We start from the raw sequence: 13,094 nt of genomic DNA on the forward strand, positions 1-13,094 counted from the left end.
TTCATAATACATAATAATCCTTCTTTGTTTAAAAATATCTATTTTTATTTATATTTTTTATTATTAAAAAATAGTAAGATAATGTTAGTATTTTTTAATTAATAATATTTTTGTTACCGTTGCTTATACTTACCGTTGCTCTGTGCCTAGAGCCTAATATGTTATTGTTTAGTTAATTGGCCAACGTCCTTATAAGAATTATTGATGGCCAACGTCTTCCTTTTATTAATTTATCTTCTTATTGCCATGATGCCTTATGTACAGACGGCTACTTTTTACATGCATGTTTGGATTTTTTATACAATGGGGGCTTCCTTCTTGTGTACTTTTAAGGTTTTAATATATGGTGTTGTCTTTCTATACAATATAAAGAAAATTTTATAGAGAGATAAAAGAGAGTTGTATGTAGATATCTTTTAGAGTATTTCCATATAAATTAAAGGTATTTTTTGATAAAATTTAGAACTCAACCACTTATGTAGAGTTGGTTCGATTTATACGACGATTAGTTAGACTGTTGTATCATAAATGAGTCAAGTTAGGAAGAGTTTTGCTGCACTAATTAATATGAAATTTTGTATACTACAAAAAACTTAAATCTCTTTAAAGATAACGATATTTCCGTGTTTCATCTAAATTAATTTCGATTGAATATTAATTTTATTTTAATTTTTATTATATTATTATATACTTCACTAACACTATACTTCTCTCTCATTTTATACAATTTTTTGTTTAGTTTTTCTGTTTTCTCTCTTTTGTTATGATCTATGGAGGCTAGATCTACCATGACTTGCTCGTTTTCAGCCAACACGAGACTCTACCATAATCGCTACCCTCCACTCTTTCGGCAAAGACTAGCTTTCGTTTTCCACACTGTAGAAGTGTGTAGCACGTGATAACTTGAATCTCGACATTTCATCCTCCAACTGACTTTCACGTTTCCAACCTCTGTTGCTGGATAGCCTTCTGTTTTTTTGTTTTTTTTTTTTTTAACCCTTTATTTTCTCTTATTATCCTTCAATTTCGGTCAAAAGTTAAATTCTCATCCACCATCAATTTTCCTCCCTTTCCCTCCTGCATTTTAATTGGCATGGAGGACGGCCTATGCGCCACCACAACCGCAATAGGGTCCATTCGTCACTCCAGCCGTCACCAAACAACATTTTACAATTTTTATTTTATATCTATATTGAAGAGTGCTCTGTCCTGTAAAAGAAGATGATAATTTTTTAATTCCATTCCTATAGATTTAGAAGACGATAGCGTGAGAAGCTCTACCGAGCATCTTAAAGAATTCAAGTACGACACATCATTATCTATTGCAGCTCTAAGCCGTAGTATCATAATATTCCAGCGAATTGCTTAATAATTAATAAACTAATTTTACAATTCTCTCCTTTGTCTAGCCAAGAAACTTGGGTTCAGGTAAATGTTGAGTCTTGACTCCATTTTATTATTATTATTATTTTTATTTTAGTTATTATTATTATTATTATTATTATTTTTGTTATTATAACTTTTAAGTTTTTCCATTAATTGTAACGGAATAGTTTGTTAGTTTAACTAAGTTTTAACTACAGTATATCCAAAATTAAAATCAAAATTGCTGTAACTATAGATGGAGCAAATCTTTAGCTTATTATTTCTTTAAAATACTCTTCGGCTTGATATTTTCTCACAAATCTACCGTCAGTTTCTTTCCCTTTAATTTCTTTGGAACACACTCTCTCATCTCTCCTCTTAATTTGATTTGAAATTAAGATATTTATATAAAATTTTAGATGAATTTAATTAGACGTTTGTGGTTATTAACAATAAATGACAATTGAAAATATAATTTTTTTAATCAATAATTTAATTAGAATATGATTACTAATTAACATATAATTAGTAGAATGGTAAGACATGATAAAATTAAATAAATTAAAATTTTAAAAAATTAATATTATTTTATTATTATATAATGAATAAATTGATAATCTAATATGAGAATTTGATATTAATGAAATAGACACAAGTAAATTCATCTCATATTAGTTAAAATTTAGATTTGACTTTGGTTATTCCAACGAGAATGCTTTAAGAGCATTAGCTCAACCATATGCTGGTAGCATTAGTTAAAACTTAGCTAATTGGACTTAAAATCTCTGTGCATTGGATAGGCATAGTCGCCGCATTTTGACTACGAATTACAGTCATTCAACATACTTAAATATGAACAGTAACTTAGCCAAATACCTTTACATTGCTATGGTGGACGTAATTTGGGGATTTGTTTTCCCTTTTTGTACATTATAGTGTTACATAATTTTTACGAAGTTGCTAGACAGATTGTATAGATGTTGATGTATATATTATTGGGAATTTTGAAAATGAATATAAAAAAGTACTTAAATAACAAATAAAAGTGACATACTAACCATTCAAAATTTTGCATAAACCCAATACTCTGATAACGATCTAACTACTAGCAACGATGGACTAATTCCACCAATATCATCACCAATATCATACATACATCCTTCCGGAGACAATATCTACATGCGCTGCATCATATCATGCAAACAGAATGATAATGGAGTCGTCTATCAATGTATTATCCTAAGCAACAGCATAGACCAATATGCAGCTGAACCTGCATAAACAGCCGCGTTTAAGTACGAAACCAAGGTGGTAGAAGCTACCGAGGTAGACAGCAACGGCAAAAACTCAGAATCAGGGCCAGACGCCAACTCGTCGGGATTCGGAGGGCTCTGGGTCGATGGAATGGTGGGGACAGACGACTCAGATGAAGCAGGCACTACACCACCGGGAGAAGGCAAAAGTGGAGTAATGTCTGGGGACAATTCTTGGAAAGGAGATAGGGGTGGAAGAGGGTTTTTCAGAAACGGCGGCATAGCAGGGATAGTGGAAGCTTTAGAATCAAGATGAGAAGATAAAGAAAGCAAAGGGGAGGCCATGAATCCCATGATGATGAGCAACAAGTAAAAGGAAAAGGACGCCATTCTAATGATGCACAAAATCAATCTCTTATTGGAGAATGTAAATATAGTCTGGTAATGACTAATGAATATTTTCGCAAGAGAGAGAAGGTTTTGAATGAATGAATACATTCCAAACCGGAATGAAATTTCGTCGGTTGTGAGGGAACGCGATGAGGTGGGGTCAAGTGCCACGGATAGCTCGGGTGGTGATTTGTTCGGTAGCTAAAATTCCCTTTTTCCTGTCGGCCCGTGATGATGGGACTCCCTGATTTTATGGTAGTCAGTAACCTACAGAGTTTAGACATGCCGGTTAGGTTTTCAGAATTTTTTGACAATTTCTGATTTTAACATTTTGAAGAGTTTTTTTTCAAGATTTTCCTTTTTAAAATTTTAGTATTTGCGTAGTTCACGATACTATAGTTAAAATTATTATTTTAACATCTATTGTTTGTTGGGTTTTTACGAGAGGAGACAGCAAATTTAGAAACATAAAAAACACCGCAAAAGAAATTCAAAGTAAGGTAAATCTAAATACTCGAGGAGAGTTGTTCTAATAAAATTAAATATTTACATCAGTTAAAGACATCCTCCCAATGCCTTTTTTAATTGCTCATCCAATGGAATTGAACACGTTTCTTCCAAAAAATTAACAACTTTATCTGTGTATTTATTATTCTATTTTAAGCCTAAACAAAGTATGTTGGAACACTGGAAAAAAAGAAGCAGAGATGACAGAAATCTGATTGAATCTGAAAAATAAATAAATTTAACATGTTACGGAATTAATAGTAGACATAAATCATACAATGACAGGCCAAAATAAGAGAGCAGCCTGTATATGCAGAAAAAATTTACCTCACCTGAACACAAGGGTCATTGGCTCGTCTGGATTCAGGAAAAAATGTCCTTAACTTCCCTAAAAACCAATGAACCTTTTTTACTGTACTTGAAAACAAGGAGCAATCAACGAAATTGAGAAATCATGAATTTTATGAAACGAGATTAGATTAGTGACAGAACTTACCATCTCCAGGACATCAAATGCACCGAGGAAGCCGCTGCAACTCCAATGCAACAATTGAAGCAGCATTAGCTAAATCAGGCATAGCTGAGCTTTTAAGCTCGGAAACAATAGCTTCAGTCCTTGAAATCTCAGGTATAGATATGGATAATATCATTGCCTCTGACAAATATTGCCTACAAGAGTAACTAAGAGCATGCAGCATCCGCAGCACAAGTGAGAGATGCCCCTGCGCGATGACTCAAGAATCACACCGACCTTTGAGAGATTAGTCAGAAGATCAGTAGTGCCTTCCCTCGGAGCTGCCTAAAGCAACAATACTATACATTCATAAGCTATATCTGCAACATTTGTTTCATGATATCCACTTAGCTCCAGAAAGACACCAACATTGCTACCAAAGTCCATTATGTCGCTTATGGATTGCTGCTGATCAGTTGCACCTTTTGTCTCAGCAATACCATCACTTAAAAGATCTGGTTCTTTAGAGTAGTAGAACCCTTTTCTACTGCTGGTGGAACGCAGAAGAAAAGCCCTACACAGGCCAAGAGTTGGTTCCAGAAAATCTTCCATATTCTTTGCACATACAAATTCCAAGAGGTTTCCAATACTCCCGACTACTTTTAGTTGAGAAAGTAACTTGGATTCCATTTCAAGAGCAGATGTAAGAGCCAGGCACAACTTAACATTGTTCACATTTGCAAAGGAGAGATCACCGGGCAAAAAATGAAGGCATTGCGAGATTGTCTTTTGGTGCAAAATGTCTGAAATTTTAATGTAGTTGAACTCAATGAACATCACAAGAAGCTTCTGCGCATACATTGGAATGGGATCTTCATCTTCAATCAAGGTGGGGTAGAGGGGGAGGAAATGTGCATTAGATATGGACATCAAATCCTCTGATCTTTGCTCGTCAAATGGTTCATTCAGAAAGATGAGAATTATATCAAACAAAAGTTTCAGGCACGAAAATCTGGCATTGCCATCCTTTTTTCCCTTATAGAGAACAATCAAGCTGGGGAGAATTTTTCGAACAAACATGATAGGGTTTTCAAGAATTGTGGGGGGCTCTTCTGTCACAGACTCAAGCACTCGAAGAAGAGTTTTTGGAATTTGAAGAAGTTAAGAAAAAATTGAATTGTTTATTATATTTTATATGGAGATTTGAGAAAGTTATAATGATGAAATGAGAATTTTGTATTTGAGATGAGAAATCTTGATGGCCAAACCATACCTCATTTAGTCAAAAATATCATTTGCCAGCTATGTCCAACATTATTTCCCCATTCCAAGACAAAGTATTCAAACATCTAGCCATTTGCACATTTTCCAAGTTTTCAGACATCAGCTACTGGGAGATCTAGCCAACTGTACATATTATAACATTGGTACTTCTGTAAATTTTAACAGACATGCAGCTCAATTCAACTGAGCAATGAGGCTATGTTGTCAAAACATTAAAAATAGACATAATAAAAAGATAAAAATCACAAAGTATTGGCTGCACCCACATACCTGAAATGGGGACTCCACTAGTTTACTTAAATTTGTCAACTGCTGCAGCAGCTGATGGTCCACCACTTTGCGCTCAAAAGACGAGCTCCCAAGTAGATGAAGAACAATAGGAAACATATGAACATTAGTCTTTGGAGCAGCTCTACTGCTAAAGGCAGAGATATGCCCATGGCGCGTTCCACCAATCATTTGCTGAATATCTAAAGTTATGGTATCTAGTAAACCTGGTATGGTGGCTGCCACAACGTTAACAAATGCATCTAAACACTGACGCACAAAGTTTCCCTTATCTTTTGCTAGCCTGTCGACCGCAGAAAGTAACTTAGCATTACACAAGAAATGTGGCAGCCATTTCCTACCATTCTTACAGAGGAAAGCCACGAATATAAGTGTCTTTCCCTTCAAAACTTCGCTTCCCTGCTCAATGAGAGACACAAGGCCTGGAAAAAGGTTCCTATCTTCCACAAGAGGTAGAAGATACCGGCCAATATTAGTGTACATATGGCTTCCAGCATGGCCATGTTTAAAAGGTTTAAGCTGATTTGCTGCTCACGTGGAGTGCCCTTAAGAAGGCCAGACACGATGTCCTTAAAGGATAGTCTCTCTGTAACTAACTCAATGTTAGCCGGACTGAAATGAACCAAGCGGACCAAACATGATCCTGCCGACAGTCTAATGCTCTCCTGTTTCCCTGCACCCCGATATGCATATAGCTCAGATTACTGATCACATCCTGGCTGGTGAAACGAGCTGCCCATTGCCTTCCCTGACTGGAAATGTTCTCAGTTGTCCTCAATGCACACGGTTGAGTCACATCATCTTCACCTTTTCGTAAAATTGACGACACCAGTGAAATCAACGTATTCAAAACCTACTCGAAGGGATGTGAAATACCTATAATGAGATGATGTGGAAGAGTATAGTAAGGGTGCAACAAGGACTCGATGCAATCCTATATAATAAATGTTCTCTGAGCAAATTAGTTGTGGATCATTGGCTAATATTTTAATAATTTTTTACTTGAAGAATGGAAAAGTTGAATTAACCTAGCTAGTCGCCCAAACATGAAGGTTAGGAAGAAAGTAGGAAGCTAACCTGCCAGCCAGATGTAGACTTGGTGTCCTTCGATGGAGATTCTGGTGGATTGTTATTTCTAGAATGATCATTTTGCGTTGATATATAGAACAGAAACTCACCTAAAGCAGCCATAGAAAGCCTTCTCACTTTTTCCTGCTTGTCTCTAAGGCCATCAGCAAGTGAACCTAAAATTCCAGAGTTTGCCAAATCATCTTCAATAAAAGTTAAATGCCGTATCAGCAAGCCTACTAGTGAAGCAAGTTGAACACGCAAAGCAGAAGCCTTGGATTGTCGGAGCATTTTAACAAGGAGCATTATTGGCCCATTGGTCAAGATATTGGATGCATCAGCATTACTGCTCAATGTCTCGAGATATCTAATGACATTTTGCTTCTCCCCAACACTAGTGTTCCCGCTAACAATGGCTATAATCCTGTTGTCAGGGCATTCACCTTTTCTTTAGGCATCCTCGCAAAATCAGATGCTTGAAGGGCCTCAAAGGGAAGTGAAGGAATCACCTCTGTTAGTTTATTATCTTTTCTACTTGGCATTACTGGTCTAACTGAGAGATCAGAAGGATGCCAAAGAACCTGGGAAATATTATTAGATGCTTTTGTAGAATCAGAGTCGAGTACTGAACCTGACCCTTCCCCAATTCTCTGAAGTTTAAGTTGAGGACTGACACTGGAAGGAGGAACAGCCTCTTCAATATGCTCTGCAGATGAGTCCCCATCCGGTGTTTTTGGCTCATCTGCAGCAGGCGTATTAACAACAGGTGGAGAACCAAATGGGGGTGTTTTATTCTCAATCTCCTCCATTTTTCCCTGATAGTGATCTTGACTTGAAAACTTGTCCCCTGGTGTAGAAGAAGTACTATTCATCCTGTGCCTCATCTTCAGTGTTCTCATTAAAATCAAGTTCCATGTCAGTGTTCTCAATTTTGATTTCTGTGTCATTCTCAGAGCTATTAGGCAAGGGCCTTCTATATTTTTCCTTTTCATTCTCCCTCTGTAAGTTTGACTTTGCAATTCTTGAAAGTCTTAAAAGATTAAAACCTCTAGTAGTCTTAGGAGGATCTTTCTGCTTCTCATCAACTACTCTGCCAGAAACTTTGATTTGAGTTCTGCCTCCCCTTGACATACCCTTGACTGGCGTCTCACGCCCTCTTGATTCTAAAATGGAATTATTATCCTGCTTCAGAGCCCCTTTCACATCTTTTACATGATGCTTAGGAGGGATTTTGTTTTGAAGAGATTTATCACCATTACGTTCTAAAAGACATGGTTTGGTAGATAGTTCTATCATATTGTCAAAAGCAAGCTGAGGAGGTAGAGGCACCAGAGTAATTTTAGTTCTCCAAAAATCATGTCCACAAAGCTCGGTCCATTGAATTCTTTCAGCTGGATCTTTTACAAGCAAGGAATTGATTAGATTGACAAAAGGACGGCTTGGATTACCAGGGAGAGGCGGAGTGGGGTCTGAGAGGATGGATTTTACTAGTTGAGTAAATTCCTTTTCCACAAAGGGGGGCCTTCCTGTGTAACACTCATATAGTACACAACCCAGGGCCCAGAAATCAGATGCATAAGAATGGACACCCTCATCATCAAACAGCTCAGGAGCCATGTAGAATGGTGTTCCGCGTTTTGCTTGGGGCAGCTAAACAAGTACAGAAAAGTAAAACTGCAATAGTAACTTGTGTGTTAAGGGGGGAAAAGTAAATGAACAACTTCAAAAAGTGATTAACAAATCCATTCAACCAAAATATGTATAAGATCAATTACTGGAATGGTTGGAATAAACATACCGAGGACGAAGGAGTTTTTGATATATCACTCAATTTTCTAGCCAGCCCAAAATCACACAGCTGCATTGCATAAGGGATAAAATATTAAATAATCATTTCATAGATCATAACTAGTTGCAATAGTCTATCCATACAAGGGAAAAAATGCAAAAGCACCTTTGTACGTCCATTTTCATCCAATAGGATGTTTGACGGCTTCAAATCACAATAAATAATTCCCTTGGAATGTAAAACCTAACAGATATCATTTACAGATCATTATTTAATAATTCAGCAAGTACTATCTTTACCAAGGAAAAGGAAAATCAAGGCTAATGAGCATACAGCAAGGCTTTGACAAGGTCCGGGCAAGATCATGAATTGAATCTTCAGGTAGTTGACTATCCTGCAGCTCAGTCACAATAGTGATGTAATTCTACGCACAACTCAGACAATACATTTCCTGGTTGCATATTCTTAATTCCATGTTACCATATTAATCCATTACTTTGAAATGGTACATAATAATAATTGAAATCCAGGTCTTTTTGCCAAGGCATAACTTTCAATTTCTCATGCTTTACAAGCAGAGAGTAACGATATATGGCCTCTGAATCAACTTGAAGGTGGTAAAGTCAAATAAAGACCAAGAAACGTTGAGGCAGTGACACGGTGCAACATTAAGCACTTCAAGTTGTTGAGGTTGAAAAGGTTTTCAGTGAAAAAAGATACATATCAACACCCAATGTCCTACTGATTTGTAAAGCACAGAAAGTGGTAAGCAGCCTGATTTGCAGTCTTTCTTATAAATATCTAATATTTTTTTAAGATAATATTTAGGTAACGAATATTGTTACCTAAATATTGTCTGCTTGCAAAGTAACTAATATAACAAGGATAACTACCCAAAGGAGCTGATATAACACTACAATACAAAAATTTGCAGCTGGTACACATCCATAAGGATATTGTGGACACTTGTAATTATACCCGTTAAGCTTGTTAGGTAACAACAACTATGTCCAAAGTCTGCATCCATATTTTAGCACTGTTCACCCAGGTTCAGACCGGGTACCCGGGTTTCAAACTTGGGCCAAGTTCCGGTCCGGATTAGCCCGTTATGACCCAAGTCGAAACCCAGAAATCTGGGTTCTGGACTGTACTTGTTTTTTTTCTTTTTATAACAAAAGTTCAACTTTTGCTTTCAAATTAGATATGTATCTTATTATAAATAAGATGCATTTCTAAATTAGAGAAATGGGTGGAAATTTTGTAGTTTTATGGACTAAATTAGTTGTTCCTTTCTTTTTCTTTTTTTTGATAAATAAATTAGTAGTTCCACAATTAAGTAGAAAAACAAATAGCTAGAGCATGATAATCCATTTACAAGGCCCCAAATAATTGCAATTTCCTAGAAAATTGAAAGTTGTGGTCCATTGATGCAATGGACTCATTAAAGATTTATTGACATCTTGTTAATTGATTAATACTCTATAGTTACCGTGCCAGGTTTGAATAGAGATTCTTCTTCTCCTTTTTTAACGTAAGAACTCTTGAAGTGGTCTACAGCAAAAATCTCATCAAATAATTATTATCTATATTTTTCTCATCCTAAGAACTCTTGAAAATATATCAAATTCAGAACTTTTATTGCAATAAAGTGTTGGATCAATCAATTAGGAAAATAAAGTGTTATTTATAGTTTTTCTTGTATATGCTTTCGCTTATTTGTTGAAAATGAGGTCATCTATCATCTGAATTTAATTTAAAATCAATAGCATCAAAACATTCAAATTCAGAGAGAGAGAGAGAGAGGGGAGGGGGGAAAAATGGGTACCAGGTTTTTCTATGCAGGTACCGGATTCTCCGGATTCGGACCAGGCCAGGAAAAAACCTGGCCAAGATGAACAGGCCTACATATTTTTATCACATTTTAAATTTGTAAATTGTTATGCTCGATTGCTGTATCTGCATTTGGCTGACATCCAAGGTCGAGTCCTTGTACATACTGCCTATTTAAACAGTTGCAACAGTTGGATCATCCACAATTTTATCAATAAAATTAAAAGACCATAAAACTTCCAAGTCCGTTCCTGCTCAGAAAATGTACCAAACATGTTTGTCAAAGAAATGCATTACCTGCCGTAATAAGGCCATCGGATCTCCTCCAAAACCAACCACAAGTTAGCAGAAGCTTCATACCTGATATTGTTATTTTTGTTTTTTTTGTTGTTGGGGGGTGCGGGGGACGGCGGCCGCAGAGAACAAATTCAGATAGGATAATTCATATTTCAATTCCAAAAAGAGGAACAAAACTGAAATTTAAGAAGGCAATCATCTAGTCCAAGTATATTTCAATTCCAAAAAGAGGAACAAAACTGAAATTTAAGAAGGCAATCATCTAGTCCAAGTGGCTGATAGATTATGTGATTCTATATTCAAACAAGTCTTACCAGGAATAAAACTTGAGCACATTCGGGTGATCCATACAGTGGAGAATCCTAACCTGCATTCCGTGCCACGTGAATGGAAAAAAAAAAAAAAAAAAAAAAAATTAGATGGAAGGCACTCTGAATAATTAACCCTAACAAAACACCCCCAGTTAAACTTATTTAAAATATAGCATTATTCGATATTTTTGTCGTGATAGCTAATAATGATTTGCGAGTCAAATAGGCCCATAGGAAACTCGAAGTTCAAAGTTCTTAGAGCTAAAATGAAGACCGAGGTAACTTGAATCCGCAAGAGTCCATATGAAAAGATTTCAAAACTAGTACAATAAAGCAGCCAACTACCACCACACAGCATTGACCTATTTTAAGGCACTTGCTACATTTATGTATTTCCGTTATATCAGCAAATTCAAACAAAATGTGGAATAAAGTAACCAGCAACAGAAACACGTATCGTTTGGAAAAGAACGAAACGACGAGAATTTCATTGGCTGACTTACTTCTTGAAGAACCTTGGTCTTCTGCTACTTATCAACGCTCTTAATCGCGAAGTACTCGATGGTCTGCTTCTTCCTCCCGTTGTACACGGTCTACGAGTCAAAAAAATGCGAAATTAGCTTCTTATTTAAGTAAATCGAACTAGCGAAATTGAAAATCTCATCAGTTGATGGAAAGTAAACCGAATTAAGTCTGTTCTAAGATTTGAAACACGGAACTAATTCGAGTAAGGTTACCGAGTATTTGCCGTGGCCAATGTCATGGTATACGTGGAAGTGGTTCATTGTGGCGGGGAAGGCTTCACTGGGGACCTGGGTTTCTATTTGGGGGAGAGTTTGAGAGAGGACTCAGATGAGAGTGGAAGAGAGATCACAGAGAGAGAGAGAGAGAGAGAGAGAGAGAGAGAGACGGAGTGAAAAAATGGAGAGTGCAAAAGGCTTTGGATATGGCCTTAATACGGCTTTAGGGATCGGTCAAATGCGATGCGAGTGTGTTTAAAGTGACTGTGTGACTCGGCGGGAATACTAAAGAAGAATAATTTAAATCTAGAGTGAAATTAGAAGGAACCGTGGCCGTTTGATAAAGTAGGTCTTGTAACCAAACAAGAATATAAACTAACATTCTTGATTACTTTCATTTCTTTTGCTTTGTAACGTCACAATGTCGTACTTAAGTACGGTTTAGATAGTGAAGTGAGATGATTTTATATGAAAGTTAAAAGTTAAATAAAATATTATTTTTAAATATTATTATTATTTTAAAATTTAAAAAAATTAAATTATTTATTATATTTTATATGTAAATTTGAAAAAAATTATAATAATAAGATAAGATAAAATATTTTTATTATACAAACATAGCCTTATTCGTTGTTGGATGTAAAATGTAACAAGCCATATATATAATAAGTATAGCGTGGAATTATTCATATCTAAGTAGAATTATTCATATAATAAGAGTAAGAGTTATGCTTTGCTCCAAGTTTACAAGTAAATAAAAGTGGACCATGTTATGAAAAAGTATAAAAATAAAAAATAAATTAATATGCACGAGATTTATGCATCTAGAATTTATATTTGGCATTACTCGTACCGTAAACCCAACTTGTTAATATATCTATAACTTTCAACAAGTAAAGATAGAAAATGAGACAAAAGTCGAACAATTGATAAGGCTTCTGCTGGAGACAAAAGTTTGCCAAGTTATAGGGTTAAATTGACTAAAGTTTACAATAAAATTATATAAATAAAGGAACATATGTGAGGATTGTGCCTTTCAAAGGTAAGAACACCTTGCGAACAGTACACTCGAAAGCTTCAAGCTAACCAAAATTGAGCAAGCACGGCCTTGGGCAGGCAATGGTCCTTGAAATGAGTAACAAGCAAGCAAGGTTCACTTTTGGGCAAAGTGACCATGGGATATGCGAAATAAATACCAGGCGAGTAAAGGTTAGATGGGTGATATGCAAGGCGAGCAAGTCCGAAAGTAAGCAAAGACTATTGAGCAAGTAAAGGATAAGTAACCCCCCCCCCCCCCAAAAAAAAAAAAAGGGCCAAGTAACCTAGAGTTTGAAACATGTACTACGAGTCCCCCTACCTTCCCAAAAAAAATGTATGGGCTAAGATGCAAAGTTCAAAATGAGTAGAGTGTGACTGACATAAATTCAGGAATTCTCAAAGACTAGCAAGTAACCTGACACAAAAGCATACTCAAACGGCAACGTTTCTACAAGAAACACACGTGGGAAAGGAGGATCA

At 36.0% G+C, this 13,094-nt stretch overlaps 1 protein-coding gene and 1 pseudogene across 1 annotated transcript; both read right to left on the reverse strand.

Annotated features, from left to right (window-relative positions):
• Positions 1-2,591: 2,591 nt before the first annotated feature.
• LOC122301819 (classical arabinogalactan protein 26-like) lies at positions 2,592-3,008 on the reverse strand. Its single transcript, XM_043113193.1, has one exon. It carries the CDS (start codon positions 3,006-3,008, stop codon positions 2,592-2,594), a length of 417 nt encoding a protein of 138 aa, XP_042969127.1.
• A 485-nt stretch (positions 3,009-3,493) lies between these two features.
• LOC122300465 lies at positions 3,494-11,807 on the reverse strand (annotated as a pseudogene).
• Between the last annotated feature and the right edge of the window lie 1,287 nt (positions 11,808-13,094).

The sequence above is a fragment of the Carya illinoinensis genome, chromosome 2 (assembly GCF_018687715.1).
Source record: "Carya illinoinensis cultivar Pawnee chromosome 2, C.illinoinensisPawnee_v1, whole genome shotgun sequence".
In the NCBI taxonomy this organism is placed as follows: domain Eukaryota; kingdom Viridiplantae; phylum Streptophyta; class Magnoliopsida; order Fagales; family Juglandaceae; genus Carya; species Carya illinoinensis.